At 42.0% G+C, this 18372-nt stretch overlaps 1 protein-coding gene across 1 annotated transcript in view; it reads right to left on the bottom strand.

The window, feature by feature from the left end:
* The window catches only part of GLDC (glycine decarboxylase), a 54466-nt gene that overhangs the window by 23143 nt on the left and 12951 nt on the right, over positions 1-18372 (bottom strand). Inside the window, exons 3-11 of the mRNA XM_083185989.1 lie at positions 16799-16934; positions 14585-14749; positions 14276-14353; positions 10181-10328; positions 8410-8606; positions 6025-6121; positions 3839-3944; positions 1723-1862; positions 1318-1398 (exon numbers count right to left, since the gene is read on the bottom strand). Coding sequence (XP_083042115.1) covers positions 1318-1398; positions 1723-1862; positions 3839-3944; positions 6025-6121; positions 8410-8606; positions 10181-10328; positions 14276-14353; positions 14585-14749; positions 16799-16934 — 1148 coding nt within the window. The remainder of the gene's footprint in view (positions 1-1317; positions 1399-1722; positions 1863-3838; positions 3945-6024; positions 6122-8409; positions 8607-10180; positions 10329-14275; positions 14354-14584; positions 14750-16798; positions 16935-18372) is intronic.

The raw sequence follows: 18372 nt of genomic DNA, 5'->3' as shown, positions 1-18372 counted from the left end.
AAAAATAAAATGTAGTAAACATTTCAAACTTACTGCCATGAGTAGCATGCATCGTTATACAAGATGTACAGAGAGCTGCCACTCTGGATAGAAAAGTTTTACAATACATAATTTTTTATTATTTATTAATCCACACCACACACACACACACACACACACACACACACACACACACACACACACACACACACACACACACACACACACACACACACACGTATTTGAAGTGGAGCCTGTGTATTACATTTTATTTTAATTTCATACAGCAACACTTTGTTGCTGAACTAAAAGGTCTTGAACACTGGCATATTGTAAAGCTGGATTTTGCAGATTGCCAGTATCCAGAAATGAATAAAGGTACACACAGAAAGTACACCCAGAAAGTACATTGAATAGCAGCTATTCGATATGTTACCAAGATTAATTATATGTAAAATAAATATAAAAAGTTTCTAGTCTTTTATAGAAAATGCTGAACTTCCTGTTCTTTGATATTCCTATCCTGGAATCAAAAATAAATCCATCTTCAAGACCACCACGGATGGGTTAGAACAACAATGTTAACTGGGCCTTGTTAATCACTTCTTTTGGACAAAGACGGATCCATTAGTGTCCTTCAAAGAAGTATTGTTTTCCCCATTTGTAAACACAGATATATTGAATATGTTTTTTTTTTTTTGGGGGGGGGGGGGGGGGGTTTAAGTGAAAACTTCCGTACTCATTTGTGTTTAGGGGGGGGGGTATTCAATGTGGGATGCCGACTGTCGGAACATCCGTGTCGGAATCCTGGGCCGGTTTCACCTAATTGCAATTTGAAACTGCAATTTGACAGCAGGTGGTCAATGACACGGCTGTAGAGTGTTGGAAAGTGCGCATGCCACAAAAACGGCCGCAGATTGTCGAGAAACAGCTATGAATTTGACGATCCAGAGCAGTTTCCGACAAAACAGATCTGACTTGTTTTAAAATCGGAATCTGCCTTCAATTCTGTCAGAAACAGCAGCACTAACTGGGCGGTGGCCGCCATTTCCCCTTGCGGAAATAGAAGCCAAGATTGGATAGTGGGGGTATTAACAGGTTGGGAGGATGCGTACCGCTGTGCTCGCCACACTTCGGGCTGATGTGGATAGTGCGGGTGTGCTGCATCGCATACAATGCAATCCGCAGGCAGTGGCGTCGTGAAACTACACAAGTACCATATTTTCTAAAAGGACTTACTGGTAGAGCATATAACAATTGCAAGATTACAAAGTTTCAAATGTAAAAAAAAAAAAAAAAAAAAACACACACACACAACAACACGACAGTTTTACTTACTGCAGATGATTCACAGCCAAACACCCATAACAGATCATCTAGATCTCTTTCTTTCACAGTTTCATCAATAGATACTCCAAGCTGTAGGACAAACAGGAATACAGATATAACACATTAACATGCGTCAGAAGTCACAATTGAAAAAAAAAAAAAAAAAAAAAAGGAAGAGATCACAATTAAAAGTAATAATTAAATAAAAACAGCTAAAATAAATAAAAATAGTCATCATTGGACAATATGCTGTCCCTACTACAGGACATTGTACCCATGTTCATACATTTATTTACTGTAACACTGGACTATAGAACAAAGAAACCTACAGTACAGCATGAAAGGTATACAGAATGAACTGCTAGATGAAAAAGCAGCCAACAAGAATTTATATTTTGCATAACTAAAACTTACTGAACCATCACTGTAAATGCGAAGGTTGATTTGACGGTGTGCAGCGCGATCCAGGACATCTTTCACCGGACATCCACAATGAATCTTTAGTGTGTCGAAGAACATTTCATGGTGCAACTCATGGCCCGCTCTCTTCAGACCTGGAATAAAAAAAAAATATATAGTCTAAACAACCCAATGGTGCTTCACTATTAAAATATTAAATTACATTAACAGTTGCTGTCTTGGCAGTTGACACTATAATTTGATCTCCGAGACAGACAAGATTTAAACCATATTCTCCCTCTCCCCTAGGTGTCTTCTAGAAGTCCTTGGGCCAGATTCTCTAAGCTTCCAAAGTGATAAAACGGAGAGAGTGATGAACAGCCAGCTAATCAGCTCCTGTCTGACATTTTTTCACACAGTCTGTGACATGGCAGGTAGGAGCTGATTGGCTGGCTGTTTATCACTCTCCATTTTATCACTTTTAATGCTTAGAGCATGGGTCTTCAACCTATGGCTCTCCAGATGTTGTGAAACTTCATGTTCCAACATGCATTGCCACATTTTTTACTATAACAGCATGCCAAAACTGTCAGGGAATGCTGGGACATGTAGTTCCACAACATTTGGAGGGCCACAGGTTGAATACCTGTGGCTTAGAGAATCTGGCCCCAAATCTTCACAAAAATAAAAAAAAAAGTGAAATCTAAGAAAAACGGAGGAATGCCAACTTTAAATGCCCAATTAAAAGCTAGCATGGGTGAACCATTTCCAGAAATGCTCAAGCAACATAAGTTATTACTTAGAGGTAGAGAGGAGCTTTTATTAGGCAGAGATGCAGGTCCTGACATGCCACATGGAGTAGTCTGGGGTTGCTCCAAGGTAGGTAGCTCTTAGTTCAGATATATCAAGTAAGGAGCCATCATCATGTGGCTCCTTGCTGGTTAATTGTAGAGCCAATTTAGGGTTACAGTGGTGTGGGGTGTGGTGCCCCTGGACTGGTTGGGCTGGGTGGCTTTATTGCGGCATGCCCTTACATTCTATTAACACTTTCCCCTCACTAACACTATCTCTCTCCTATTTTAATTGCATTCCATTTTTTATTTTATCGCTCCCTCTTTATATATAGCTTCGGCTTCCTATCACTAATTATTAACATTATAGTATCTCACTGGCGTGCCGCACTGGGATTCCTAGCTTATGATAGTTTTTGGAGTGCCACACCCTGCACATAGATCTAGCGCTAGGGACCCCCAATATACAGAGAAGCCTTGACGTGGCTTGGGGGCATTTCATACACCTGCGCAGGTATATGTAACCAATATCTCTGAATTCTATTATCATGTAGTGTTCAAGATTGATTACTAATACTATTCAGTGTGCTGGGGGAACCAATGCCTTGTTACTTAACCAGTATTAACCCCTCCCTTGCATGCACCTGAATAGTATTACTGAACTAATTTGAGCATCTACCACTATCTGTATGAAGATTTAAACCATATTCTCCCTCTCCCCTAGGTGTCTTCTAGAAGTCCTTGGGCCAGATTCTCTAAGCTTCAAAAGGGATAAAATGGAGAGTGATGAACAGCCAGCCAATCAGCTCCTGTCTGACATTTTTTCAAACAGTCTGTGACATGGCAGGTAGGAGTTGATTGGCTGGCTATTTATCACTCTCCATTTTATAACTTTTGAAGCTTAGAGAATCTGGCCCCAAATCTTCACAAAAAAAAAAAAAAAAAAATAATAATAATAAAAAAGTGAAATCTAAGAAAAACGGAGGAATGCCAACTTTAAATGCCCAATCAAAAGCTAGCATGGGTGAACCATTTCCAGAAATGCTCAAGCAACATAAGTTATTGAATGAAGTGGCAAATAAACAATATATATTTTAATATATTATGTAAGAGAAAGTTAACCTCTGTTCTGCAGCCTAACCCCAACCTTTACCCAGTACACTGGAGCACTAACCCTTCTAATGAGAATATGGATCAGATTGTTGTGACATCATAGGTCCTTTACCCCACTTGGATCTAGCAACTACCCAGAATAAATCTACTCAAACATCTGTAGGCTAGAAATTGACCAATTATTCTAGCAACAATTCTGTAATAAAAAAACTAAGCTAACAAATTACCTTCTGCAAATATCAGTGTGGCATTGTGAACTCTCCGCGCAATATGCTTCAAACCATTTGGCCCATGATAAACAGAAAACATAGCAGCCATGTTTGCCAGCAGGGCCTACAAAAAAAAAACAAAAAACATAAAATTACAAAGATAGAAAAATAACTAAACAAGGTACATAGCTTTAAAAAAGTTATTTGACAAAACCAAATCTTTGCGACCTGCATTCGTATATAATGGAAGCCTAGATGAAGTCTGTAAAACTAGTCCCAAGCCACCAGAAAAGCATTACTGAAGTGCTGCAACAGGTCCTATACACAGAAATTAGATACTTCATAATGTTCAGAATCCAGACCAGACGATATAAAAGTGTGTTCCGCGCTCTTATTTAGCAGCTTTCATATTTTTTCGGGTTTACAGATATAGTGAAAATAAACTTTATTCACTATATCTGTAAACAGAAAAAAGGTAGTCTGCCAAAATATTGTTCTTGTAGTGATTTTACCAGTTATATACAAGGAACAAAGATGCATCAAACCAACTGAAGACATTTAATAAAAATGAAACAACCCCCAACCCCCCCCCCCCCCCCAGTCCTCTTTAGAGTTATGGTATACTATATCTACAATCATATGGTCGACCACTAATAGTCGACAGTCCAAAAATGTCAACATTCAACCTGATATTTTCAGGTTTTTTGGTGTCTATCAACATAGGTCGACAAGGACACTGTCTAAGTGTACGGCGTCTCCTTGCATAGCACGTTATGCCATGCTTCAGGCTCGGTGTCTCGCTACACTATTATATTCTCCTTCCATGCCAGGGTCAACTCTGGCCATTCCAATAGCACCCATCAAATCAGTCTGAAAGTATACCAGGGATTTTAATTATTGCCCAAGTTCCTCATAAATGAATAGTGGATCCAGACAAACACCTGGCCAGTAGGGAGCAGAATTTCATAGGAAAACCAGAAATTGTAAATACTTTGAATCCTGCTTTTTTATTAAAAAAATAAATAAATAAAAAGCTAGATAATAAAATAAGTAAAAAAAAAAAAAGAAGAAAAGAAATAACTTTGTCTCTGTGTAAGAGTAAGGTATCACTAGGAAGTGTGTAACCGGATCACACATCCCTTTACCTCATACTTGCCTACTTTTTTAAATGGATTTCAGGGAGATTCCATACCTCCCAACTTGTGACCTGCCGCGCCGGAGGCGCGGCCGACCCTGAATGGGGGGGCCAAAACAAAGTGGGCGTGGCCTATTAGGCATGATCACAGCACTGTGCGGTCTGGATTTTTAGCTGGGAATTGAGTATTCAGGGGTATTGGGAGGGCTTTGCAGGGAATCGGGGGACTGTCGCCTAAAATTGGAGCCTCCTGCAAAATCCAGGAGTGTCGGCAACCTACTATCAGCCTAAATAAACACAGGGGTCACTACCAGCCCACACACACACACACACACACACACACAGGGGTCACTGCCAGCCTACACACACAGGGGTCACTGCCAGCCTACACACACACACACACACACACACACACACACAGAACAGTGTTAGGCTATACACACACAGTGCATTCACACACAATGACACACACAGTGCCAGGTTTAATAGATACACCCATAGGTCACCTACATACACACATTAAAGTCAGTGCCAAGCTAAAAAAACACAAAAAACAAACAGATCACATGACATAGCTGCCTACACACAGGACAAGCCAGCATGGAGCTTCTGTGGCAGAACAACATCATGTACTACTAACCTGGGAACAGAGCACTCCTGCTCCTCCCCCAGCCTCTCCTCCGAGCTCCCAGCTGGCAGGTCTGTCAGTTTCCACACCAGCTGCCTTCTATGCTGGTCCCCGTCTCTCCCCCTCCTGTGTCTCCAGCATGCAGCAGCAGCAGCTCTCAGAAGAGGCAGAGGGGAAGAGGTCAGAGGGGCGGGCTTCACTCACTGCTGCACGGAGTCTCCCAGCTTGCTGACAGCTAGCAGGCTCTCACACTGATGTTGCGACGCGTAGTACTTCCAAGCCCCGACCACATCGCGCCGGACTAGCGCATGCGCAGTCCGTTTTTTTTAGCTCAGCTTTGAAATTCCGGGGGATTGGGGGGGCTTAGCGGGGGACCGGGAGAATGGTGTCTAAAGCGGGAGGCTCCCGCAAATTGCGGGAGAGTCGGCAAGTATGCTTTACCTGTGCAGTGCAAATGTTGCTCGTGGCTTTATCCCTCCGGATATGTTGCTCTCTTGTTTGTAATGCAAGACGATAAACTTCCTTTCCAGCAGCATCTCTAGAGAGCAAATGTAACAGGCTAAACATTAACATTTCTTTATAATACACAAGTGATCAGCTTCTACTGTAACAGCATAAAATATCTTTATATATTTGCAGATAAGTAACACCCAGGCACTAAGATACTTTACAGGCAAACAATTTTGTTACAAATATAACAAAAACTAGTGTCAGCAATAAATAAGCCCTTAGTTAAGGGGGAAGTTGTAAAAAAAAAAAAAATTGTTTATTCTGTTTCAGAAATATTAGGCCCATTGTCTTGTGCTTTAAGATAGTCAAACTCTGAGTCTAGATTATTCTATTTTACATGAAGCGTACTTTCTGTAGACCATACACACACACACACACACACACACACACTTTATGAAAAACCTACATATATGGCTCTTCGTGTCCAGGAGAGATCCTTCAATTGAAAGCCATTCAGAACATACAAGTATTTGGTGTATAAAGATTTCACCAAGTGTAACCTGATATAGGGCAGTATTCAATTACATTTATCGGCATGTGCAGAGAATCCTGTTTAGGATTCGCTGCACTGTCGCCGTGTTCTGGAGGGCTGGAGTCATCCCTCGCTGTCACCCTATTCAATGCCGCAGGGGCTCGCTGCCCCTGATGGCGATTCCTAACCCCTGTGGCAGACGCCGCAGGGAGCCAGGGGACCGCGGCAGGCAGGGAGATGGAATAGCATGCCCCTTCACATAATAACATTACTGATTTTTTTTACACCAAATGAAAAAAAAAAAAAAAAAAACACACCTTTATTTTAAAAGTTCACATTCCACTTCACCATAAAAAGATGGCGCTTGCTACAATGGGACACATGGCGAAAATCACTTAAAAAGCAATTCGCCATCTTCTCATTGAATACACTCACGGCAAATCACATTGATAGTCTCCGCAATTCGCTGTGGTTTTTCAGACTGCAAATTGTCAGTCATTCACTGTTCGCAGACGGCGAAAAGTGCACGTTGAATAGGGTGATTCACTTTCACACACAAAAAAAAAAAAAATTACCTTCCAACGCAAAAATAGCACAAATTCGCTGTGAAACATGGCGAATTTGCCTCATTGAATACTGCCCATATAGTATGTAGGCTACTAGGGATTAACACATGATTGCTGTTAATATTTCAGTGACCTAGTAAATAGGTGTGGAAATAAATTTGACTTGCGCAAGGTGTAGCAGTTAACTTTAGAGCAGTGAACTTGAGTTTGTACACATGAATCATTGGAAAAAACCCACAGTAACAGAGTAATGTTTGGTTTTGAACACTTGTAGCATGTGGCAATGTTCTCACCTGACATATGTTTCCATTCCAACAAAACATTTTATTTGTAAAATCACACTAACATCTAATAGAGGGTACACACTGTGAGATATACACTATTTTTCAATTTGATTTTGCTTTTAGAAGCAAAATCGAATACAAACAAAATCAAATGGGCATTAAAGGTTTTTTTTTTCTACATTTGATCCCAATGCATGCTCCCGTGTACTACAACTCAAACAGATAAATAGTTTTGGCAGGCAAGACTATATGGTACAGATCTGTACTACATAGTCAAATCAAATATGAACACCAACTAATCCAGATCCAGACAGACCGAATAGAGGTCAATTTTGGCTATATAGTACAGATTTGTAATATATAGTCTTGCCGGCTGGCTTGGTTTTAAATGTTGCTTCTATGGCTATTGTACAAAAATAGCAGTTACATTAATGAACATAGAGCGACATTTATCACAGATTGGAAAGAGATAAAGTACCAACCAGATTCTAACATATTCCAGGCTGTGGGTCAGATGTATGAAGCAGTGATAAGGGAGGAGAAGTGAGCAAGAGGAGAAGAGGCCCATGGCAGTTAATCAGCACTGAAGTAACATCTACAATTTGCTTACTATAAAATTATACAGAGCAGCTGATTGGTTGCCACCAAGAGCAACTTCTCCTCACTTATCACAACTTCATACATTTGCTCCAGTGTTTGAAGACAGATAGGACCCAATTGGTTGGTACTTTTTCTCCCCACTTTATCTCTTTCAGAGCTTTGATAAATGTCCCACATAGGGTGCTGGAATGGGCCAATAACCAGAGAACTTTTCATTGCAAAAAGCCCTAAATGAAGCTTGGATAGTTTTAAGACCAAGAATATGGACTGTTACATGTACAAAAATGGTTAAATCCAGCTTTAAAAGGATATTTAAGCTAAAACCGGTATTAAAATGAACACATTTCATTGCAGAGTAAAGCAATCACATTTTACATAAACTGACCACAAATACCTAGTCACTCCGACCATTCTTCCAGGCATTGTCCGAACCAGTTTTTCCCTCACTGCAAAGAAAGCGGCATGTGGTCCCCCGTAGCCCAGCGGTACTCCAAATCTCTGAGAAGTGCCCAGAGCTATGTCCACTCCAAACTCACCAGGAGGCCTCAAGATGCAAAGTGCCAAGAGGTCAGTAGCACAGCATGCTAGAGTCTGAGAGAGGAAGGCAACAAAAAGGCCATATTTAGGGTCAGGAAATGGTTTAAAAAAAAAAAAAAAAAAAAAAAAGTTTCAGTGGATGCCTGAATTACCACTGCAGAAAATAGCCTACAATACTGCCAAAAATAATGTTCATTTGAGTTGGTTGTTTTCTATTACTTTACATTCTGAATATAGAACAATGCTAGAGTGTGAGAAGATAAGGGATCTTACATCCTCCAGACTCATTTAACTACTTAATGGGCCAGATGTATCCAGCTTCAAAAAATGTATACATTGGAGAGTGATAACCAGCTTCTACCTGTCATTATTTCAAACCCAGCCTGTAACATAGCAGGAGTTGGGATCGTTTGGTCAACAAGCATTAGGTCAACACAGGCAGGTTTTTTTTAATGTTTTTTTGACCTGAATGTCAACACAGCCGACATGGACAGTTTCCAGTGCACCGCACTTGCATAGCTTGCTGCGCTCGGCACACTATTTTATTCTCCCACCACTCCCTAGTGGTGGGACATGAAAAACCGCCTGTCAGCACATGTCAGATCAAAAAAGAGTGAAAAACCCCATGTCGACCCAATGCTTGTCTGCCAACTTGCTGTAGACCCAATGACCGTATCCCCATAGCAGTTAGGAGCTGATTGGCTGCCTGTTTATCAATCTCTATTGGAACACTTTTTGAAGCTTGATACATACGCCCAAATGCATCCAGTTGAGCCCACATACAGTACCCGACAGTTGTGTCCTCATACATTTTTCTGAAGTTATACCGAACAACCCCCCTAATAAAAGTTTTGTTCTGCTCCGTATACAGACGCTAACACAAAATAGACATGTCATTTCATATTGGGGGGGAATGCACCAACAACCGCTGGCCACCACTTTCTTAATAATTGCATATGCACCAACATACTGTTTGTGATTATTAAGGCAAAGGACAGTTCTTGTGATGAAAGCTGTCCTTCTCTATGGAGCACCAGCTCTGTAGCTATGGGTCTGAGCCCTGGGAGTTGATGGCAACAGGGCATGCTGGGAGGGTTCCCTCAAACACTGTGGTTTTAGTGCATGGGGAATTGCAGTAAAACCCCCGATTATGGGTTATTTGCTGCATTTTCTTTTTAGTGCAATAACCCCCACCCCCAATCAGCAGTCTCCTCACATTACAGTGTTGAAAAATGAAAAAGGTACCAAAAAGAACAATTTGAAGCACTGTAGTCTGTCTATGCCACGCAACTTGCCATAGACTTCACAATATATGCATCTTATTTGAGTCACTAATGCAAGAAAAAGCGCTATACATAGCTACCCTAAGCATTGGCACTGCATTCTACTGCAGTGTGAGACTCTGGGTGAGATTTAATAGGATGAGAGATTCAGAAAGTGAGACATTTTGTGCGAATTCTCCAGTTTTTTTAAAGCGGCAATCATTTACACTGCAAAATCAGACTGGTTTTGCAGTGTAAATGATTGCCGCTTTAAAAAACCTGGAGATTTCTTACCAAATCTCTCACTTTCTGAATCTCTCATCCTATTAAATCTCACCCACAGACTCTAACTGAGATTTCCTTTACCCCGTTTTGGTGAGCTCTGTCAACCAGCTCCGTGAAGTCTTCCACCTTTCCATCAGTGTCTGGATACTGAAATAATACTCCACTGATATCTTTTCCTGTGAAGTCCATCTCGTGTGGTAACATCAGCTCTGTAGTCACACCAATATAGCTGAAGTATAAAACAGCTCAAATTACAAATGCGGAAAAAAGACAGACTAGTAGAAAACTTGCAACATTATTAGATCTTGGGGTAGATGCTTTAAAGCAAAAATATGGTAAAAACGCTGTTATCAGGGTTTTTACATGCTCTAATGCCCGCACGCCAGGTCAGCGCTGCAGAGGGAATTGCCTTTTGCTGGCAATACCCTGTAGAAGCCTATGGGCTTCTCTCTACAGCGCTGAGGGATCCATCAAAGATGCCTCCCAGCATGCCCTGCGCATTACACAGAGGGACTCCCGGGTCTTAGAACCGGAGGTCCAGGGATGGTGCGGCATCGCAAAGGACAGGTCTTACCGCAAGTGCTGTCCTTTGATTTACTAATCGCAGATGCAATTAGGATTGATGAGGTGCCGGCAGAGGGAGGAAAAACCTGCGGCCGATGCAAGAACATGCTGGGGGGAGCACATGGGTGATGCTGCACTTGTATACCGCTATGTGTGCTTGAGCACTGAATAAAATTTTGAAAAAATATTTTACAAAATAAACAAACCAACATTTTTCAATGCTAACTAGTCATGTCTTTTCATTTTTATTTTAAATCATTGAGGGAAGGTTGGCTGGCAGTTTATTAGTCCTAAAATGGACATTTTTAACGTCATCCATAGGGAAAAGCAGGGCTGACCCTGGTTCAGGGTAAACGGCGCAGACCTGGGTCCGACCTGGGTCACAGTGCTGTGTAAATGGGGTATGAAGCTGGGTCCAACCCTGGAAACTCCTGTGTTCAAAGACCAGGGTCCGACCAGGGATTTTGGTGTAAAAGGGTAGAAATAGAACCCAACTTCTAGACTAAACAGGTTATCTGAAGTGCAGTAAATATTTAGAAATGGCCATTTAGGATGCGCCAGTGGCAGTCTGCAGCTGAAATGGCAATTTGATACTCTTTACCTAGAAGGGCGGCCATCGCATGCCATTATAATCGCATCGCATGCGGCAAAAAAAAAAAATCGCATGCGATGCGACCGACGCGATTACCGCAATTTTACATAGGGAACAATGTTAAATGGGTCAGTTGACCCGATTTAACATATCGAACAATGTTAAATGGCCCACAGACCCCAAATAGCCACCCTGGGCCCCCCCCAATTGTTAACGCCACGATCAACGTGAACCCGAAGCGTGGCGAGCGCAGCGAGCCCGCGAGGGGCGGCGGTACGCGTCCTCCGACCTTTTTATACCCCCACTATCCACGTCGGCGTGGAGATGAGAACAGATAGACAGTGTGGCGAGCGTAGCGAGCCACCGAGCCCGAAGCGTGGCGAGCGCAGCGAGCCCCACGGATACCTTTCCAGGTATACGCGTCCCTTCCAAAGGCGTGCGCACAGGGGGTGCACAGGTACCTTCTAATGACAGGCACCCCCCGCACGATTGCAGCACCTCCTAATCAGAGCCGGCTGGCTGGCTCAGGGTAACAGCGGGGACCAGTAGCGGACTAGGACGCAATTTACAATGGCAGCAGCGGGTCTGAGGACCGGAGCTGCCTGTGAACTGTGGTCACGCCCCCTCAGTGCATTACTGGTCACGCTGCCTTGAATGACAATTAGACAACGTCAGTACGGCCGCAGATAATGGATGAAGAAGCACGGGAGCGTGTCCAGCCCTTGCCCCTGTCTGCGCCGTGCTGCGCTCTCCTGGCTGCAATCAGATGGTGCCTGCCAGCCAAATTGATGCTGCACTGTGCACAAAGTGTAGGACTCAGTGGGGAGACAGACTGGAGCCAATGCCGGCACCCGCTGTGAGTGTAAGAAAAAGTTTTCCTGAGTGTGTGTATTTGTCGAGGGGGGAAGGGGGTGGGGGTTATTCTGTACTGGGGGGAGATGTTCTGTCTGTGGGGGAGGAGAACTATTTAGTGCTAAGGGGAGGAAGAGACAATTGTATTACTAGATGTAATCAATATGTCTGAATAGGAGGGGACTATTCTATGCTAAGGGGAGATGATGAGCTATTAGTCGTTGCAGATAACTATCCAGCTTCACCATCATAATGCACCCCCCCTGCAGCTTACCCTGACCTTCCCTGCCAATTACTAACCCTCATACTGTCTCACTACTGCCTAACACTTCCTCCCTGTAGCCTATACCTACTGCCTAACCCTACCCCCTCCTCCCCTGCCTTATTGTCCCTATTTTACAAAAAGCCCTGGCATAATGTGTAATGAGCATTGCGGTGTTTGGCATAATGTGTAAAGGGCATTACTGTGTTTGCCATTATGTGGAATGGGCATTAAGGTGTTTGGCATTATGTGGAATGGGCATTATGTTGGGAGGTATTATGTGGAATTAGCATTACTGTGTGCGGCATTATGTGTGATAGGCATTATGGTGTAATGGGCCTTACAGTGTGTGGCATTATGTGTAATGGGCATTACAGTGTAAAATTTTGTAGCGCACCTTCGGTGCGCACTGCCAGTTTCCGGTGTGTGTGGTGGGGTATTATAAATTCTGAAGTGCATATACATAAATAAATCACCTTCTATTTAGTTTGCATTGTTGCCGGTGATGGACACGCCCAGTAGGCGGTGATGGACACGCCCCTCCAATGGTGCACCCCCTAAGAAAATGGGCTGCGCACGCCTATGGTCCCTTCACAGGTATCCGCGTCCCATCGCGGGACTCGCTGCGCTCGCCGCGCTTTGGGCTCGGTGGCTCGCTGCGCTCGTCACACTATATATTCTCAACTCCACGCAGACGTGGATAGTGGGGGTATGAAAAGGTCGGAGGACGCGTACCGCCGCCGCTCGCCACGCTTAGGGTTCACGTTGATCGTGGGGTGGCGTTAACAATTGGGGGGGGCACAGGGTGGCTATTTGGGGTCTGTGGGCCATTTAACATTGTTCCCTATGTAAAATCGCATCGCATGCGATTTTTTGGTCGCATGCGATGCGACCGACGCAATTTTTTTACTTGCGATGCCCATGATCAAAATCATGGGCACCGTTCTAGGTAAAGAGTACCGGCTATTTTTTGAAAGGTGAGAAACCAGAAATAGGCAATTTGTCCCTGTATAGACAACAGTAACAAACAGCACACTGGACTAGATTCAGACCTGGTTGCTCATCCGCAAAGTTGCATAGGTCTGCGGCATCGATAACCGCCGTACAAACAGAAAGAAAGTCCACCCAGTGCAAATCTGCGCGCGAATTGCGAATATATCTCTATTCTGACACCCATCCATACACACTTTCCAAACAATCAAGTGATTTTTGCCGTCTGTGCAAATGTGAGTAAGTCTGACTCTTCAATAACTCTGTGTCAGACAGGCTGACATAGGCAGGAGCTGATGTCACACACCCACCCTTAAGACGCCTGGGCAGGGCTGTGCTTTATCAGACACTCCCAGAAAAAGGAAGGTTTCCATCCTCAAATGTTGATTTTCTTTCAAATTGCGAGGGGATAGCGATTAGGTCCTTTTGCCCTCGCATGCACGATCCGTACACATGTGCAGTCATTCGCTAATTGAACAAATTGTGAATTTGCACATCAGTGATCAACTCGTCCAGCCGACTATGAAAATTAATCATTCACAGATCTTGCAAGGTCACCATAATATAGTAGTGTTTATTTTAGGTACTTTGGTAGCATACATGCATACCATTCTGACATCTTTACTCGCATTAGGCCATGTAATAAAGAATTAGGGTACTCTGTCAGATCTTTTACATGGAAATAAAAACTCTAGCACTGGATAGAGATATATATAGATATATATATAGATATATATATAGATATATATAGATATATATATATATATATATATATATCTATATATATCTATATATATCTATATATATATACACACACACACACACACACATACATACATACATACATACATACATACACACACATACACACTTTAATGTGTTTCTTATTTTTTAATAATTCACAATACAATCTTACTTGGCTCTTGTCTGTACCACGGCTATTGTCTGAGGGTGGCATCTGCTATCCACATAGAACTTCCTCCTCTTGTTGTGTCTGAAGAACAAACAAAACCATGGCATAAGTAAAAACACAACTAAAGAACTTCCTCCTCTTGTTGTGTCTGAAGAACAAACAAAACCATGGCATAAGTAAAAACACAACTAATACATGCTAGTAGAGTCCCTATATAATCATTTGCAGCTAAAAGTTTTTTTTTTTTTTTTTAACACATCTCTGCTCTAGGGGAAGCTTTATAAACATATACAATAAAGACTTTAGTCTAACCTGTGACATAACTGCATCGCTTCTGCTGCAGCAGTTCCTTCGTCCAATAAGGAAGCGTTGGCCACATCCATTCCAGTGATATCACATACCATCGTTTGATAATTCAGTAAACTCTCAAGTCTGCCCTGGGATACCTCGGGCTGATATGGAGTATACTGTGTCACCCTAACAAACAAACAGGTTAGAACAATTGCACATGGATATAGTTATATGTAACCGCCAAGCTGCAATGCTATTCTCTGTAAAATAAAAAAATAAAAAATATCCCTAAAAACAGAGGGCACTAGTCACCTGCAATAATTTACCCTGGGTAACCAAATCTCCTTCTTGGTCTGCAAAACTGTTTGAGATATTTTAATATGATCAGTTTAGAATTGTGGCTGGTGTAGTGCATAAAACAGCAGTGGTTGGGCAATGCCCCTAGTATTGCCAAGGTTTTTGATTTTGCTTAAGAGTAGGATTTTATTACTTTAGCTGTATATATTTATGGTGTATACAAAAAAAGAGGTTTTGAGGGATACTGATGCACTGATACTGCTTTCACATTGCAGAAACGGGTATTGACCCTGTATTCTTAAATGGGACTTTAAAACGGGTCTGAACCTTAACACCTTTCACATTGCAGGTGAAAACCATTTAATACCATTCACACATTCAACCCGTTTAACCCCCAAGGGACACGTTTCAAGCCATAGAAATAGAGCCATTCACACTGCCTAAAAAACGGCTTTGAAACGTGTAGGACTCTGCTTTTTAAACGTGTTGAAATACCAGTTAACTTTAACCGGTAAATCAACTCTGGCGCTTTCACACTGCAGCCTTAAACGTTTTAAAATGGAAAAAAAAACTGGCAATATACCGTTTTAAGAGTGCAGTGTGAAAGGGGTATGACTGAACGCAGCTTTTATTTTAATATTCCCACTACTCACAATCATGAAAAACACTGGATGTATTGTTCCTACTTTGTTGTCATCACATAACAATGTCCCAGTACAGATTGCTAAATCAGCTGGGAAAAAAAATGCCAGACACACAACATTGCGAAATGTAGACAGTTTCAGGAGTTGTACTGTATACATCCCAGGCTGGCATTTAACAACATGTACAGACTTAAAAGTAAAAAAAAAAAAAAAAAGTTTACTAGTGCAGATTTCAAAGATCCCGTCAAGCCTTTTTTGTTATTCATTTTCTTCTCACGTCCCTGGAATTTGTTAGCTCTGTTTCCAAGGAGACCAGATTCCACATGGTATTTTTGAAAGAGCTGTTTACAGAGTCTTCTCTCAGCCATTATTAACACTTCCCTGACATTCAGTGTCCAAATTGTGTTTTGTTCTAGAAATTATTGCTGAAAGTCTTAAGGTGCCCATACACTGTACAATTATTGTATACAATATCGCATCTCGGTTTTGCAATGAAATGAGCTCTAGTACAAAAAGTATGTGCTGCAGCTGGAGGGCCGAAGGTTCCCCATCCCTGCCCTAATGCCAAGGCCAAATGTCATTCTCCGTAATTTCTCCACACAGATTATTAAACTTCATTGGTTTTCGCTGTTGATTATCAGACTGAATAATCTGTGGCATAGCTGACACAAAAAGGGTAAGCAACAGATACATTTTAAAGTGGCTATAACAAAATATTAGACAGTTTCCAAATCTATCTATACACACACAAAAAAAAAAAAAAAAAAAAAAAAAACACAAACACACACCACAGAAATCCTTCAGGGACCATATGTAAAAATTTCTCTTACAAATTGTCCTGCTGCAGCCGTCCCACGCTCCGGCGGCTGCCACTGAATAGGACTGACAGTCTACGGCTGCTATTGATTAAGAGGAATCTTGCGAGATTTCCCCTGTACTTGACTCCCGTCAAAGCTGCCGGGCGGGCCACTGAGACCAGCTACGGGGGCCGCATACGGCCCCTGGGCCTGAGGTTCCCCACCCCTGCTTAAGATCTTGCTTTAATTCCTGAACCACAATTCTAAACATTGTCCACAAGGTGTCAGCAGATTTAATGCAGTAATGTTCTAAAACAAATAAGAACATGTTCTGTGCTTCCTGAAATATGCGGTAGCATACTATTACTGATACAGTAGCTGCAGCTCCAGGAAACTACATTCCAGAAAAATAGGTTATTTCAGCAGTTTCTAACAGAGACTATCCTGGGGACACACCACCTAGGAGATGTATCTCATGGAAACACACGTATACATACCAGCCTGCGTTTTCCAGCAAGTTTCTCAAGATGGCCTGAGGCACCGAGCAGTTATAGTAACCCATTCCTATATAGGACCTCCACACTTTGTTCTTTGAGGCTATGTTGTGAAGTGTGGCCAGAATCTCATTTTCACCTATGAATAAAAAAAAAAAGCATCAAGTGCAAGTATAAGCCTCATTTTCAAGCCAAAGTAATTCTCAAAACACCAAATACTAGTGAGCAATCTAAAAAGCCAGAATGTCTGAATACGTTTCGCAGATTTAGTGACATATGTTCTACACCTTGGAGAGAGAAAACGGTTTGTGATAGAGTACAGCAAACCTGCTACCTGCTTTAAAAAAAAAAAAAGTCTGCAACATTAAAAACAGATTGGCACGTACTCTTTCACTTTATCTCCTGAAAGCTTAATAAATAGACCCAATTATGTTATAACATTTTCAAAATATTTAAAAGCGAGGTTTTAAAATATCACAAGTGTTATCAGATGCACTAGCTAGATCCTTTATTTTTTATTGAGGCTATTCATAATCTAGCCAAAACAGCACTGCAGTATTACCACATATGTCGATATACGGGAATAAGTTAACACTTTCTGTACCATATTAAAGCGATGTCAAAAAGGTAAAACTCCAATCATTGTGTGGACATATTCTGTACATACAACACTTTTGTTGGTAAGCTGCTCAATCAGAGGTGTGTCACTCAGGTGCCAAAAGGGAGGGGTAATTCTGTCTAGGAAAAAAAACAGGTTGTATCTCAATTGCACACTGAGTGAAACATAACTACCATATATACTCGAGTATAAGCCTACTTTTTCAGAACATTTTTTTATGCTGAAAAAGCCCCCCTCGGTTTATACTCGAGTGAGGGTCCCGCTTTAGTCAATACGTTTTCCCAGTTTTTGTTGTAAAATTAGGTGCCTCGGCTTATATTCGGGTCGACTTATACTCGAGTATATACGGTACATAATAATTAGATAATACAGAGATCTTGGTTGCATATATCTGCAGATATAGGGCTAAGCCCCCAGGCCGTACGTCAAGGCATCTCTGTCACTGGGGGTCCCTAATACTGCGTATGGGTCCCCAACATGCCGACACAGATTATTATGTAGTTATTTCTCACTCAGGGGCAGATGTATTAAGCCTGGAGAAGAGATAAAGTGGAGATAACATTGGAGAGATAACGCACCAGCCAATCAGCTGTGTTTGAAATATGACAGTTGGGATCTGATTGGCTGGTGCGTTATCTCCTTCCACTTTATCTCTTCACCAGGCTTAATACATCTGCCCCTCAGTGTGCAATTGGGATACAACATGTTTTTTTCCTAGACAGAATTACCCCTAACTTTTAGCACCTGAGTGACACACCTCTAATTGAGCAGCTTACCAACAAAAGTCTTGTGCAGTTGAGAAAGCAATAAGCTGCCCATACACGCTGCTTTGTGGGCGTGCTTTCCGTGCTGTATTAGCACGGATCACATTGCATTGCATGTGCATCCGTTGTGCATGCAATGTGATGAAACTAAGTACAAAAAGAATGTGCAAGCACATTTTGTACTGTGCGATGAG

The sequence above is a fragment of the Crinia signifera genome, chromosome 1, assembly GCF_055691185.1.
Source record: "Crinia signifera chromosome 1, ASM5569118v1, whole genome shotgun sequence".
In the NCBI taxonomy this organism is placed as follows: Eukaryota; Metazoa; Chordata; class Amphibia; order Anura; family Myobatrachidae; genus Crinia; species Crinia signifera.
Note: the sequence above shows the minus strand (reverse complement) of the source record. Positions and strands in the feature narration are given on the sequence as shown.